This window comes from Pocillopora verrucosa, chromosome 4 (genome assembly GCF_036669915.1).
Source record: "Pocillopora verrucosa isolate sample1 chromosome 4, ASM3666991v2, whole genome shotgun sequence".
NCBI classification, from domain to species: domain Eukaryota; kingdom Metazoa; phylum Cnidaria; class Anthozoa; order Scleractinia; family Pocilloporidae; genus Pocillopora; species Pocillopora verrucosa.
In genome coordinates, this window is record NC_089315.1 from 18418913 (window position 1) to 18433992 (window position 15080).

At 37.4% G+C, this 15080-nt stretch overlaps 1 protein-coding gene across 1 annotated transcript in view; it reads right to left on the reverse strand.

Moving 5' to 3' along the window:
• Window positions 1-15080, reverse strand: part of LOC131778097 (NBAS subunit of NRZ tethering complex) — a 44835-nt gene that overhangs the window by 9738 nt on the left and 20017 nt on the right. Inside the window, exons 34-54 of the mRNA XM_059094480.2 lie at window positions 14846-14905; window positions 14398-14460; window positions 14220-14283; window positions 14017-14075; window positions 13668-13770; window positions 12494-12830; window positions 11729-11808; window positions 11451-11626; window positions 10647-10688; window positions 10355-10442; window positions 10127-10171; window positions 9386-9625; window positions 8543-8678; window positions 7406-7482; window positions 6746-7046; window positions 6027-6093; window positions 5381-5491; window positions 5189-5264; window positions 1039-1155; window positions 348-408; window positions 18-133 (exon numbers count right to left, since the gene is read on the reverse strand). Of these exons, the coding sequence (XP_058950463.2) occupies window positions 18-133; window positions 348-408; window positions 1039-1155; window positions 5189-5264; window positions 5381-5491; window positions 6027-6093; window positions 6746-7046; window positions 7406-7482; window positions 8543-8678; window positions 9386-9625; window positions 10127-10171; window positions 10355-10442; window positions 10647-10688; window positions 11451-11626; window positions 11729-11808; window positions 12494-12830; window positions 13668-13770; window positions 14017-14075; window positions 14220-14283; window positions 14398-14460; window positions 14846-14905 (2419 nt within the window). The remainder of the gene's footprint in view (window positions 1-17; window positions 134-347; window positions 409-1038; window positions 1156-5188; window positions 5265-5380; window positions 5492-6026; window positions 6094-6745; window positions 7047-7405; window positions 7483-8542; window positions 8679-9385; window positions 9626-10126; window positions 10172-10354; window positions 10443-10646; window positions 10689-11450; window positions 11627-11728; window positions 11809-12493; window positions 12831-13667; window positions 13771-14016; window positions 14076-14219; window positions 14284-14397; window positions 14461-14845; window positions 14906-15080) is intronic.

A 15080-nucleotide genomic window follows, 5' to 3' on the forward strand; every position in this document is an offset into this window, starting at 1 on the left:
TGTCTAACAAAACTTACCTTAGTGGGGATCTTTGTTGCTAGCTTTGCCAACAAATTAAAATTGGCTTCTGTCAGCACAGGCTTCAACACCTGAAGAGGTGAGTCTGCTGTTGTGAGTTGTTTATAATCCAGACCTGTGAAAATAAACAGTCTTTGAGCAATGTTACAAATTTGTGTGGAACTGGTGTCTAGTATTCTTCACAAAACATGGGTGCAGCACTAGGAGCAGGAAATGTGCTGGACTTTTCATCAATATGATGGACCAGGTGATCTTTAGTCAGACAGATCATCAATGCAAAATGGCCTAATGAGAATAAGAACATGAACACTCTGAGTCACAAAGCTTACTAGGAGCAGCAGGTTTTATCTTCTTCAGTATTCTGAGATGAGACTGAGCATCTATCTTATCCTGCAACCAGATAATATGTAAATCAATTCTGGAGTGGAGTCCAATTTGGTCTGTAATCATACGAGTGACAAATCCAATACAAGTAACTGCGCAGCAGAAGTCCAATTTGTTTGTCACAAGTATGATTACAGCAAAATTGGATGACATGAAGTCCTAGTACCAATTAATCATAAAAAATATTACAATTTTCATGGTTCAATGGTTGATGGTGATCATTTATGGTGATTAAAACCAAGGTTGTGATTGGTTGATTTAAACTACAACTTTGAATGCAATTGGTTAATTCAAAATACAAATTTGAATGTGATTTGTTTCTTGAACTGTCCAATAACAAACTGTGCGCTAACAAACTGTCCAATAACAACTTGGCAAGTGAATTGGTGGAAAATAGGAGTTTTTAAACCAATCACAATTGAGGAAATTGTAACTTTTATGATTACATACTGAACAGTTCCTTAACCTTTTGACCACTTAGAGTGAAGAGCATCTTAAGTGAATTTCTTCTTAGATTATCACACATTTTGTAAAGAATTTTGTCCATTGTAACATTATAGGGGTAATGTTGAAAGGGAGAGACTATCAAAAGTTATGGAAGCTTTGGAAAAAAAGTGTTGCTAATTAGCAACATACCCTCAAGGTGTTATCTTTGTCCTCACACTGTTCCAGCAACATATAGTAGTAAATTAACCTGGCATGTTTGGTGCCATCAATAGTCACATACACGTTCTCTTGCATTCGTTCCAGTACCTTAAAGACAAAGAGAGATAGGATATTGACAATTTTAACTAGCAAGATTTTGCATTGCACTAAAATGTGTATCACAATCATGGTTGTGGCCACACTAGACAAATTAACTACTTAATCAATAAGAGTTAACTGGGTTACAGAAAAAATTGTGATGTGGCTGCTTTTTTGGGCTAATTTTTTTGGTTAATTTAAACTACCTTTCTGCATAGTTAGACCCAGGTTAGCCAACTCTTGTCAATGCCGTGCATTGTTTTTTTTGCAAAGCATATCAGTTGCTGTGGTCTGAGAGAGAGATAGATAGTTTATTATCAAGAACCTTGCAGCCACAGGCTGAATTACGTTTGATTTACAATAAAATATATACTACAAAAAATACATGGCTAAGAAGAACTAATTAAAAAGACAAAAATATATAATTAAGAGAAAAACAATATTACATCATTGCTTTATGGACATAGTGATGGATAAAACTATTTCGAGTACGAATGGTGTGGAGGCGCCGTGTAGTAAAAGAGTGCTGACTCCTTAAATTGACTTCGCACTCATTCTTGGGAGGTAGTAAGCTATAGAGCTTGTGCGAGGGATTAGACAGGATGGAATTAAAAAGCTTATCACATAAGAACTCGCGGCGGTTGTGTAAGGGAACTAGACCAGTCAAAAGAAGCGCCTCATTGTACGAACAATCTGGATAGATAATACGTAAAGCTCGCCTTTGACATCTCTCAAGATCTACTGAAAGGTATTGCGGGAGGCTATGATGATAAACAGGGCATGCATATTCAGTGACAGGCCTAATACAAGTCAAATAGAAGAGCAAAAGTTCCTCCGACTTGACTTGTGCACGCTTAAGCTGACGCAAAAAATACAGGCGCTTGTTTACTTTCTTTACAACTTCGGATACGTGATTATTCCACGTAAGATCGCAAGATATCTGCAAACCTAAGATCTTTGCTTGCTCTACACACTCTAAGTCCTGATCATTAACCTTAATTGGATCAAAGTTCTTTCTAGAGTGACTGAATGTTATGCGCAGTTCCTTGCACTTGGTTTCATTTAATTGGAACTTGTCAGCAGAAGCTTGCGTCGCGAGTTCGTCAACCGCTTGTTGGACTTTGCTGACCTCAGACTTCATGACTGTTTCAGAAATAGTGGAGTCATTGACATATTTCCACATGTCTGTACCCGGGATGATGAGGTCGTTTATCATAATAGTAAATAACCAGGGGCCAAGTTTTGTGCCCTGTGGGACCCCTGATGGGATGGCCCCCCACTCCGAGTAACAGTCCTGACTAAGTTTAACACGCTGTCGGCGACAGGACAGAAAGTCCACTATCCAGTCAATTATTCCGCTTGGAAGATCGTATGAAATGAGCTTCTGAACTAGGATCTGATGGTCAATAAGGTCAAATGCCTTGCGGAAGTCAAAGAGGATGGTTCTGACAGTTGCACCGTTCCCATCCGTAGCACTAAGCCATGAGTGGACCATGCTTATTAGTGCTTGTGTCTTACTGGAACCTGGCACAGTCCCAAACTGCCGTACATCCACTTTCGCCAACACAACAGGCTTGAGGAAACTCTCCACGACGAAATCTTCAGCAACTTTAGAAAGCACGGGAGTTAGGGATATTGGACGTAGGTGTTTGTTTACATCGTGTATTGGATTCTGCTTTGGTACTGGAGTGATGTTAGCGTCCTTCCAAGACTGAGGCAACCGTGCTTCCTTAAACGAACAGTTAAGGATATCAGTCACAGGCAGTGCTAGTAAATCTGCATTCTCTTTAAGAAGCCAACCGGGGATTCCGTCCGGACCGGTTGCCTTAGTTGGATTTAAGGCAGATAGCTTCTTTAAAACAGAGAATTCTGATACCTGGAAAGCACTCTCCTGGTCAGAGTTGGTTGAGGTGTTAAGTGAAAGGGGGGTGAAGACGCGCATAGGAGCCAAGAACGCCTGGTTGATGGTGTTAGCAATGTCTATCGTGCTTGGAGGCGAACCTCTCTGACCACAATCAATATGTTGGTAGAGGGTAGCTGGATTAACGCCTCTAGAAGCTGCGTCTGACGTACCACTGAGCTTCTTTACCTCACGCCACCAAACTGCGGGTTTACAGTCCTTCAGATGTTCAACCTTGGAGTTATAGAACTTTGCACGGCATGCTTTCCTCTCACGATTAACGCGATTTCGTAGGGTGCGGTACTGCTCCTGGTCGCCTTGAGCGAGGGCCTTTTGGCGGCTGTGAATGAGACCCTTCAATTGTTGATTGACCCAGGGCGGCTCGTTGGTTTGTACCGACTTAGACTTCACTTCACTTTGCCCTTGCAAGAATCTTTACTATCGATAAGTGTCTTAACGTCCACATTTCCAAGATACGTGCGCATAGCCATACGCGTTGTAGGCCGTAAGTCCCTCGATTTCACGATAAGTTTAGTTCTTGGTTGTTGGGAACGCACGAGCGGCTGAACTTCCACAGAGAAATGATCGGACAAACCGAGAGCAGGGCGCTGGATCGGAGGGGCATAGAACTCCTTCACATTTGTTAACACCGGATCTAAGGTATTTCTGCCGCGAGTTGGAAAGGTAACAATTTGCTTCAAATTAAAGCCGTTACTAAGGCGCGAAGATTTCTTTAACAGAGTTTTATTGAAGTCACCAAGTAAAATTATCCCGCAGCCAGGAAAGCGAGCCTCAACCAAAGATAAACAGTTATACAAATAATCCAGCATAGGCGAATCCGCGGCGCTCGGAGAATGATAAACAACTCCAACAATAATGCTGGTAATGCCCCTTGGGAGACGCGAAGGCCGTATTTGAGTCCAAACAACTTCAAACTTCCTATCCATAATGTCCTCAATGATCTTGAATTGGATAGACTCTTTAATGTACAGACACACTCCCCCATGCACTGCTTCAGTTCGATCCCGGCGGATCACGTTATAGCCAGAAATAGCGACAATATTATTGTCAATGTGGTCTTTGAGCCAAGTCTCTGTTATGCATACAAGGTCGAAATCTGCATAATGGACGACTTCACGGACTTCATCTATTTTCGGCGCCAGTGACATGACGTTGGAGAGAAAGAACGACGGCATGAATAGCTTTGATGACTTTGCAGGTTCGGCTTTAGATGGTGTAGGTGGAATAGCGAGAAGGTTGGCGTTATTACAGTATTTGTGACTGGACTTCAAACGGTAGGGGCCATGGTTGGCTGACCTTGGTGAAATAACTGCAATATGGCGGTGACGATAAACTTCTCGCTCCTTCACTTGTCGTCCAGCTCTGGTACCGCGATAAGATGGCCATTTCCCACCATGAAATCAAAGAAAACCAAAAGAGGGGCGAACCTGGACCATTTTGCGGCAGCAGATATAACATTTAAGGCAATAAAATTCAAAAATTACGGAAGCAGATGAGACCTCGTGCTGCCTTGAAAGGCGCATACATTACGTGTCTGTGTGGGAGATGTTGTTCTGTGTGGCACAAACAAGTGCATTAAGCTTTTGAATGTGGCATCTGGTAACAAAGGCATAGCAACAGTGATCTTTTCATTGGTGAAGATAATATGCTATATTCATGTGTGAAGAGATCACGTTATTGCCCAAAAATTCACTTGGTATTTTATTGGTGTTTATATAATAAATAAAATATCTTACTACCCTTGTTTTCTCAGTCCAAACTGTAAAATACAGAACCAGTTTTTCTGCTCAGCTTTATGGCCTGCACACTTTTCCCAAATTGGTTATAAATCTGAGCTGAGAAAACTTGGTCAGTCTGTAATTTAGAGTGTGGACCTTGAAATCAGTTAGTAAGGGGCATGCATGGTAAGTAGGTACCTATAAGTAAAAATTACTTAACTTGATCAAATACGCGTAAAGGAATCACTGAAAGTGTCACCGAATCCTCCTAATTTATTTGCCATGTGCTGTGATTTTGCTGTGAGAGATTGCCATCCCAAACACCTACCTTAAATTCCATGACCCATTCCCTAAAACAATACCACTTAAGATTAATTAAAGTTAAATGTAAGCAAACACTCACTTTGCTTGGATCCTGAAGTAAGGTGTTCATGATTTCAAGTTTATTAACTCTTTCTTGAATTTCTTTCGTTGACAGGCTGAAAAAAAAATTAAAGATGCTTAATGACACATTAATGAACTGTATACTTACAGGGTAATTCAAGGAGTACTCATGTTCATTATTTTGTTTCCGAAACATTCCATTTTGACATACTTGCTGTCTGAGAAGAGACTTTCCAAATGGGTCATAAACATCTCCCATTTGGACACATTATAACGCTCAGCTAAAGACATTGCCGTGTTAAAAACTTCTTCCTCAAGTGCCCTGCAAGAAAAAAACCAATAAATGAATTACTTTCATGAAGAACAAACTCAGCGAAACAATTAATGTAATGATAATATAGTTTGCTGGTTTGCTTTCTCTTCATTACATTTTTCTTCACTTGATTTGTGTAAAACCTCTCCTTACAATATCACTCCTGAATCACACATAAATAAGGGAAATGAACACCAGCAAAAGAAGCTCATGATGATGAAACAAGTTCTCCCTGTAATCACCTTAGGATATGTACAGAGAACAGTATAAAGGATATGCATACTGATGTTAGGGTGTAAAGGTTTTATTGCGCATTCTTTCACACTAGGCTTGTGTTGTACAGATGCACCAGCAACCACTTGCTACTACAGGTCAGTCTAGCACAGTTTACTTCCTAAACAAGTTTTTGCGACTAATTCTTTTCCACTAATAAAAATAATTAAACAAAACCAATTCAAATTGTTCAGTATGACCCTTAGTGCATCCTCCCCTTTAACCAAGTATTTTACTTTCTCACTTGTACAAAATGTTGAACAAAACTCACATGGCCAATCCCAGGATGGTCTCTTGCTTATACTCTGGATCTTGTGCAAAACGACCAATGTCAACTCCTGCAAGTTGAATTAAATATTAAATCATTCAACACTGGCCTGAACCAAATTGTCAAACCATTTTCTAAGGTGCAAGAAGTGTGCACCCAACCCTTTCCACCAAGATGACGTGCAGCTTTCTAAAACAACTTCACAGTATTGTTATACAAAATCTGCTGTAAAGTTTGCTATGTAATCTCAGCAGCTCACTTTATGTTATTGTTTAGTCATAAGCCTTTACCTTAGTTCTTTGATTTTCAAATTTTGTTAATGTCACCCTCGGTTACTGTATCCCATTCCTAAATGCTGCACCCCTCCCAAGAAAAATCCTGGATCTGCCCCTGAGTCTTACTTCATTATCGGGATTCTAAGCTCAACATTTTCAAAGTCACCCTAGATAACAGTCCATAAAATGATCACCAAGAGTAAAATTGTAGCACACAGAGGGGAAATCGAGTAATATTACATGAGCTATCAAGCCACTGACTACAATGCTTGTCTTTCAATAAAGTATGATTGTTCAGTTGGCCTAGGTATGGCAGGCAATTGTAGACTGAAAGGCAATTTTCATGGCCAATTTAGTTGCTAAATAATGTACTTGTCTGCTTACACTAGGGAATAAAATGGTCACACCTTGGAGAACATGTTTGATTAATTGATTACATTAACATACCCTTTCCCAGGCTCTGGAGCAGTTGTCCCTGGGCAAAGTCAGCCATATGGTTGTGATAGCGGACCAGAAAATTTGCAAAGTCCTGGGACTTTTTAGGCCAATTATTGTGCAGACCAGCAGTAATGTGACTCATGACATGATCAGTGATGTCAGAAGGTAAGTGATGGTAAACATCAGCCTGATGAGTTGATAGTGAGGGCTGAATGATGTTGTAGGTGCTAACAGCAAAGCAGTATGCTGCCATGTGAAGACACAGGTAACTATCACCAAATCTGCTGAAAAATTCATTCACTTCTGATGCCTGGAATTTAATGAAAAAGTACATTCATTTGATATGTTATGGTACATGTTGAAGCTCTGTTAGGGGTGAAGTGCTTGCTGAACTGCATAATGTTTTGTATGTACTCCATTACCCATATAAACTTGATAGATGTAGGTTTACAGAAAAAAAGGTTGTTTCAGGGTCAAAAACTCACCATGCTGAGTTTGGAAAAGCAAAACATAAGTAAGAAGACTTTGATTAGGCACCTAGGAGCTGCTTAAGGTATAATTTATTTCTATCATGGGAGCTATTAATTATTGATAAGATTTTTCAATCTTACTAGCAAAATTTTGGCATCAAATCACAGATTGATTGACTCCATGGGGTCTCTTACTAACCTCATGTAGTGCCAGTAAATATGCTATCCCAAGAGTAGTGTCTTCTTCTAAAATTGACTCTACCAACTTTATTAGAACTGTAAGTAATAATAATAATGATAATAGAAAAACAATTATAATAATTATTATTAAAATAATTAATGGCATGTATTCTGCAAACTACATCAACATGTGACTATGATAATAATGTGAAATACATAATTATTATCCAAGGGAAAAAAATGTCAAAAGTTGCAACCTTGTACCTCATAAAATATTACAAATTTTTGCACAGATCTAAATACCGTATTTATTCGCCTATAAGCCGAGACCCTAAACTTTTTCATGTCAGCAGCTGTTGCATTGAAATAAAAAATAAACACAAAACATTCGGCTATAAGCCGAGACCTAATAATTGCAAAGTACTCCACGCGTGTCGTTAACTGAGATGAATTAACATAAACCGAAAACAAAAGGAGCTTCCCTCTCGGAAAACATGCAACCAAAAAGTAGGTTATGAATAAACATAGATCATTCTAGATCGCTAGAGATTACGGAATCAGTGAATCGATGGTGCGTCGCTGGCGAAAAGATCAAGCGAACCTGTTTAATGGTGAGCTTAAAATGTCAGCAAAGCGAAAGACGATGGGCTGCTTTTCGCCAAAGTATCCTGAATTGGATCAAACAATACTGGACTGGTTTTCAGAGCAGAGGAGTCAAGGTAAGTCTTTCGTTTCTTTAAAACAATGAGAAGCTTCGATCAGCTGATATCTGTCAGATCGTGTTGCAATGTTTACACAAACCGTGGGAATGACCGCTTCTGATTGGCCAGTTTTTCATGTTGTCAAATTTCGAATCTTGTTAAGCACCCGTAAATTTTTTTTGGCGAAAATACTCGGCTATAAGCCGAACCCCCTACCTTGGCGAGAATTTACCTGTTCTCAGTTTAATTTGTTGGAAAAATCGCTCGGCTTATAGGCGAATAAATACGGTAAGTCCAATTTTGAAGTGTGTCTAACACTGGATTTTAAAGTGTTAAAATCAAAAATTATATATCAAAATTTCCAGTAATATAAAAGTAGAAACAAACCAGGAACAACAAAATAAAGGAATAAAGGTTTACTTGTCATCAATGTAGTACTGAACATCTGCACATACCTTCATTGGTAGGCTCAACAATCTCTCCTTCGCATCTGCTCTCAGACAGTTTTTGTGTCCTTAATAAACAACGACTGAAAAGCAGAGGCTTGTTTGCCATCTGTTTTGCAATGTGTTCCTCATATGGCAATTTATCCTGAAATCAGATCAAGCAATGTTGCATGTGACATGATTGATATTACTGTTTGCTGACTTTGCAAATCACTCTTTTCATTTCTTTTTTTTGTTTTTTCTTTTTTTAATATCTCCACAGTTCTCCATCCCAAATAGACACTCATTATTACGAGAACCTAAACTAAAACAATGTGAATATTTGACCTTAAGAGGCAAAAATCTCAATTCTGTTTCTGCCTTGTATGAATTGAATTTTCGTGGGAACAGGAATTATTTCTCAAAGTCAAGTGACCCATCAATGCAGGTGCTTCAGTCTCCTCTATTGCCATAACCACACTGTGTAAAAAGTAGTCCTGCTAGGTGTTCTCTTTCTCTGAATGGAATTCTAGTCACAAAGAGCTAGACTGCAGTTCAACTACCTTGCCTTATTATTCTTGTAGCCTGCAATCCTTCCCCAGGTTGCCATATTTGATTTAGGGTCATAGTGCCCCCCCCCCCCTTCATCTTATCCACCCATGGTAGAAATCACTTAATTCTCTCCTCAACCTTCCTCTACTCAAAAAAAATCCAAGATGGTGGCCAAACATTTGCTTTGACAACACTATTTGAGCTATCTCAAATAATGTTGTCTTGAGCTATCTCTGCTCTAACCAGTGCAGAGATAGCTCAGCCACCATATATTTCAAATGTCTCTCCAAGGTACAAATATATTTGCCTTACTGCACTAACCCCTTTCATTCTTGTAAAATTTCTTTCCACCAGTGACTGGTAGAAAGGGTGAAATTGGTGTGTGTTTACAGCCTGTGAGACGGGTTTGATTAGTTCACTGTTAGACAATGTCATCTGTTCATCCTGAAGTGGTCTGATCCATTTCATGGTGCTCTTCCAGAATTTCTTGTCACCTACAGCTGATAGCAAGGATTTAGATTGTGTCAAGAGACTCTGATCTGAAGAGGGCTCCTCCTTTTCCTACAAAAAAATTTATTACTTAATTACTAATCAGTAAGAAATTAAAGCACACGCTGCATGCATGAAATATGAAAAAAAAACCTGTTTATTTCCTTTGATAGAAAATATCAGCTGGAAGATTAGTTGAGATTTTTTTAATTTTTTTTCCACAGCTCAAACTCCAATTAGCATCACATGTCTGGACATCAGAAAGGGAAAAGGAGAGCAGACAACCCAAAATACCCATAAGAGAACTGTGGAACGGGAGCTTATCTGAAACAAAACTTGAGTAAAATAAGAGCAGGACCATAAGAATTTTGATTCAGCCCTATATGCCAGTGGATATCAGGGTATCAAGTTGGTGGGTACTAACATGAGTCATTTTAATTTAGGACATAAGCTTTTAAATTTACTGCTTTCTCTGACCATCCTGGCCTATTATTTGCAACTGTGAGTATTCTCTTGAAGACAAAAAAGTGCCTGATTGTATTAAGCAAGATAATAATTTGTTTCACACTGTACCTGATCTGTCACTTGCATGTGCTGATTTAACTCCTGATACAAAATCTGTCATGCAAGACAAGGACAAATTAATCATTTAGAAAAAGGAGAAAGAACCAATTCTGTACAAAGAAAAGACAATGTAAACTATTTCCATGTTGCTAACAGTGTGCAGGTGACTGTAAAGGTATGTTTTGAAGTAAAATTCATAAATCTACAAAAATTAATTAACAAAATGGTTAATATTACCTGTGTTTCTAAGAGACTTCTTGATTTAAGGAGAGATTCCAACTCATCTGGTATGCAGTGGGTAAGGGCAAATGCTAGAAGGCTTTGCCTTGAAAAAAAAAAAATTAACACTGAAAAAACCCTCTACTCTATTTCCAACTTTTCACTTTCCATGAGACAACATAATTTTTCAACTGGAAATTATCAATCAATAGTATCAAAATCAAATCATTTCTAGTCAGGAGATGTTCAGCGTGTACTCTTCTCCTTCTCTTCATTAAATGTTTGTTTAGTTCCTATAAATAATACCTACCTTGCTTTAAGGTCTTTATACTCTTCACACTCTCCAAGAACCCTGATACATGAAAAGAGATACTCCTTCAAAAAAATCTAAAGTGACATTTACTCACCACAAAAAAAATCCTAAAGATTGCATGATAATACAATGTATGTAGCATACAATAAAGTATACATGCAGTGTGGCCAGTTTTCAAAAAGGAATTCTGTGTGTCACCATGTTGGATCCTATAGCATGCTATAACATGTTACCCTTGCCACTATCATCTGCATGATCCCCTTAGGACTCCCTCAAACAACAGAGCTATTTTCAACAAGGACAATGGCAGCAATCATATAAAGTTATACAAGCCAAATTGTGCCTTCTAGCACAAATGCCACTTGACATGTATTTATTTACAGTTTTCAAAAATTTCTGTCACTGTTTCCCAATTTCCCAAACAAAACTTCATAATACATGACATCATATTCATGAAAACTTTAAAATTTCTACCATCTTAGGTTTCCTTTAATGAAATCATCGAAAAGAAATATCAATAATTTAATTTGGTGTTCACTGGAAAGTGTTAGTCACTACTAACAGCATTAATTCAAAGAATACCTATGGCCAACTTGTGCATATAAAGTACTTAATCTAGAGATAACATATGGTTGTGAATTTGTAATTATTGGTCTTGCAGCACAGCAAGGTTGCTCTAGTCTCAAAGTTCAAGCTGCTGTAAAATCAGGGAGAGTTCCACAAATATGGTAGCCATCCAACTCTGCAGAATAATTATAAAATAATGTATTTAAAAAGCACAAATTAAAAAGGTGCATTTACCTGCAGATGGTCCATACAGGGCTGTAGTCCTCTGACATTAGACTTTGGCATATTGCACATGCAAAAGAGTAGTCAGAAGCCTGAATAGCAGACTCAGCAGTCAACATGAGCACACGGCCATGCCGCAATTTTTCATCTGAGCCTGAGATCTGAAGAAGGCTTGCTAAACGTAGTATCTGGTTCAGCAGAAGAAAAATTTAATAAGATTAACAAAAAGTGTTTCTATTGAGTGAAAAATTTTTAGAGTATTATTTGCTTATGAGAGAAAAAAAATTTACCTTTTGGTTCTTTTTATAGGCTGTGGTTGATGATTGTAACACTTGTCTGACCAGGGTGAGTTTATCTTCACACAAACGCACTACAAAATACAGTAGAAAGGCAAGTAGGACTTTCAACTTCCAATATCTTGTCTTTAACTCTCCTTACAATCTGTCACATATTTTTGCATGCAAAAAAAATGATATAAACTGGTGCTATCCTGATGGTAGGATAAAACATCTCTTTATAAGATGAAAAATAGAACAGGGCAACCTGTTAACAAGGCACATGAAAAACCATGACATTTAATTCAGCTCTTCTTTCCTCTTGAGTAAAAAAGTTTCATTCTTTAACAGTTAATTAATTGAGTAACAATTAATAATAAATAATTAATTATGTACATAATGATTAATAATTCATAATGTTTGATCACTATAAAATTCAGAGGTAGCTTAACCGAACAATTTTTTCAGTAAACTACAAATTTAAAGATTTCACACCAAAAAAGATGGAGGAAGAAGCATGGTGACAAGAACATATTGGAAAATTTTACTATTGGTAATGTACAAATTATTGTACAAGTCTCTATCATGCTATCAAAAAAATAAGAAAAACTGACAACATTTATTCTTTTTGTGTTTCAAAATAATTCAATTCAGACCCAAAATCTAGGTTTCTTAATGATGAATATTGGTTAACAAGACTGTTAGCAAAACTATACAAAGGTCTGAACCCCTGTAGTAGGAAAACCACACTGAAGAGACCCAACAGTCTCTATCACATACCTTGCAAAGGAAGAATTGTAATACCAAAATCATCTAGCAGTGCCAAGGCAGCAATCAAATTGTACTCTTCCTGTAGAGCTGCTGACCGATCCTCAGTAAGATTTAAACAGTCCCTTGCAAGATCCATGGCCTTGTCTGTCAGATCAGCTGAGGAGTCAAAATACTCTTTGGAAGCATCTAAAACAAGCTCTATGCCCCTGGAACACTTGATCCGAGGACCAGCAACAGGGTCAGTGGGCTCTGGATAGTCATCCTCCTTAGTTGTCTTACAGATCATCTGCCCTGCAAGCTGGATACACTCTCGTCTGCCAGAATGTAGAAGTGTTTCTGTGTAGATCTTGAAGATTTAAATAGTTGTGTGAAGTTGATTTTTACCTAAATAGTGGTAGCTAAAAATGACAAGCGGAAGCTTTCAGCCCAATAAATATTATTGTTAGGGTCAAATTAGGATCATCTCAAAAAGTAACACTATTTATTTTAAGTAAATACACAATCCCACAATTACTTTAAATCCCCAAAACCATAATTTAGGCCTAATAAGAATATTTAGAAAACAAAAAAAAACAGAAATCAAAAGAAATAGTGAAAGATGTTTTTTTTTGTATTGTCATGAGTGTGAGACAAAGAAAAAAATTCTGAGTCCCTGTGAGGAATTCAGCTGCAGACCATTGGATCTTGCGCTGCAATGCTCTACCACTGAGCCATGTCATTACAAAGTTTACATGACACGCATCCCGCAGACAGTACTGCTAACTTAACTGCTAAGATCAGCAATTTTAATAACGTCATGTTTGTAAATAGATTACATTACACTGTTTATCTGTTTTTAAATAACACTATAAAATGGGGCAAGAACACCAAAAAGGTTTAGGACACCATCCACACCCACCAATAATAAGAATTAAAATACACTGTACAAGCTAATCAAAGTTGAAAGAGTCTTGCAAATGATATCTTTCTTGTACAAAGTTGCTAAAAAACAAAAATTTGAAAATTGAAAGAACTAGAGGTATCTCAAAAATATGAAAATATAAAGCCAACAAAAGGAAACAAATTTAGAGGTAGTCTTTTAATCAACTGGCAAACACAATAATACTTTAAACATCATTTGAAAGCATTTCAACTAAAAAGTACAGAATAACAGCAGGCTGATTTGTAGCAGTCTTCAACCTACCTCATAACAAACTGATGGTTCAATGCAGGTGTAAACTTCTTTCTGAAGGGTCAACATGTCACTGAGAAGTCTAATCCACTGAGCTTCCTTTAATGGTGGACTCCTGTAAAACAATATTACAGTCTTAGGGTGCAGGCATAGGTTCCTAATGACAGCATAAAACACTTTTTGCTACAAATTCCATATACTATATATTCCTTCTGTAAGATTGACAAGAAGTTTAAAAAGACTGTTGCTCATTTGCCAGTTATCTGTGAAAGGAAATGCTTGTGAGCCACAGATTGTGCCAAAATGATTGTTTTGTCAAGGTAAAACAAGCTCTAAAATAGAAAAACTGTCTCTAACTTACTTTTTGGCTGCAGCCTTTGTTATGTCTACCATGAGTGATCTGGCTTCTTCTGAGTTATTCTGTGTACATGGACAAACAAACACTAAGAAAACAAATGATGACTCACAAAAAAAATGGAAAGGAACATCAGAGCTCTTTTTATTTAACTTTAAAATGTGAAGCCTGCCACAATTATATTAACTTCCAAAGTTAAAGTAACTTACATGGGTGTCAAGGACAAATGATACTGGCTTTTCATGACCATGTTTGGCTAGAGTTTCACAAGCACTACAAGATAAAATCAATTATAATTTCAGGTCTGTTTAGCACAGAAAATTGGTGTCCATGTCTACAGACACAAAGTTGGAATTGTGAATTCTGCTAAACTAATCAAAAGCTTACCACAAGTAAATCTCCAGTTGATCAACTTTTTTGTTTAACTCTCGGATCTGATCTGAAAGAACACTGTAAAACAGCCAATAACAATTACCTATACATAAAATTTGGATGGAAATAGCAGCAAACTGTGTTGAAGATGTTAAAACCTTGAAGTACAAATGAATAGATATGATCAAATTTTGGAAGCCATTTTTTGTTCCTGGGTTAAAACTCTACATCCTGCATACAACATATATGCCAACTACACTTCTTCCAGAAATGGTGGTCCTAATTGTTATGTCTTATATCTAAGGCCTTGAAATAATAAAATTTTTAGTCAAAACAAGGCTGATAGAGCTAATTTACATCTTAATAAGAGAAAGAATAAAATTAATTAAGGCCACTATATGAAAGAGGTAAAAGGAATCTAACAAATTTTAATAGAAGATGGTTATTTTCTGATAGGACTTACTCCTCATTGCTGTCTGGAAGACATTCCAGTATGCTAAAGGCCAAATCCAGCTGATCAAACCTGTTAACAAAAGCATAATCTTAAAACATGACTTTAAAAGAGCAAAAAAAAAAAAAAAGAATTGAGAATAACTGACAAACTGAAACATATTAGAACAGGCTCAATACAAGGATGTCTCTAGCTATGCTTAGGCTAAATGTGTATTTTGCAAGTTTGCAAGCTGAGAAATTAAAGA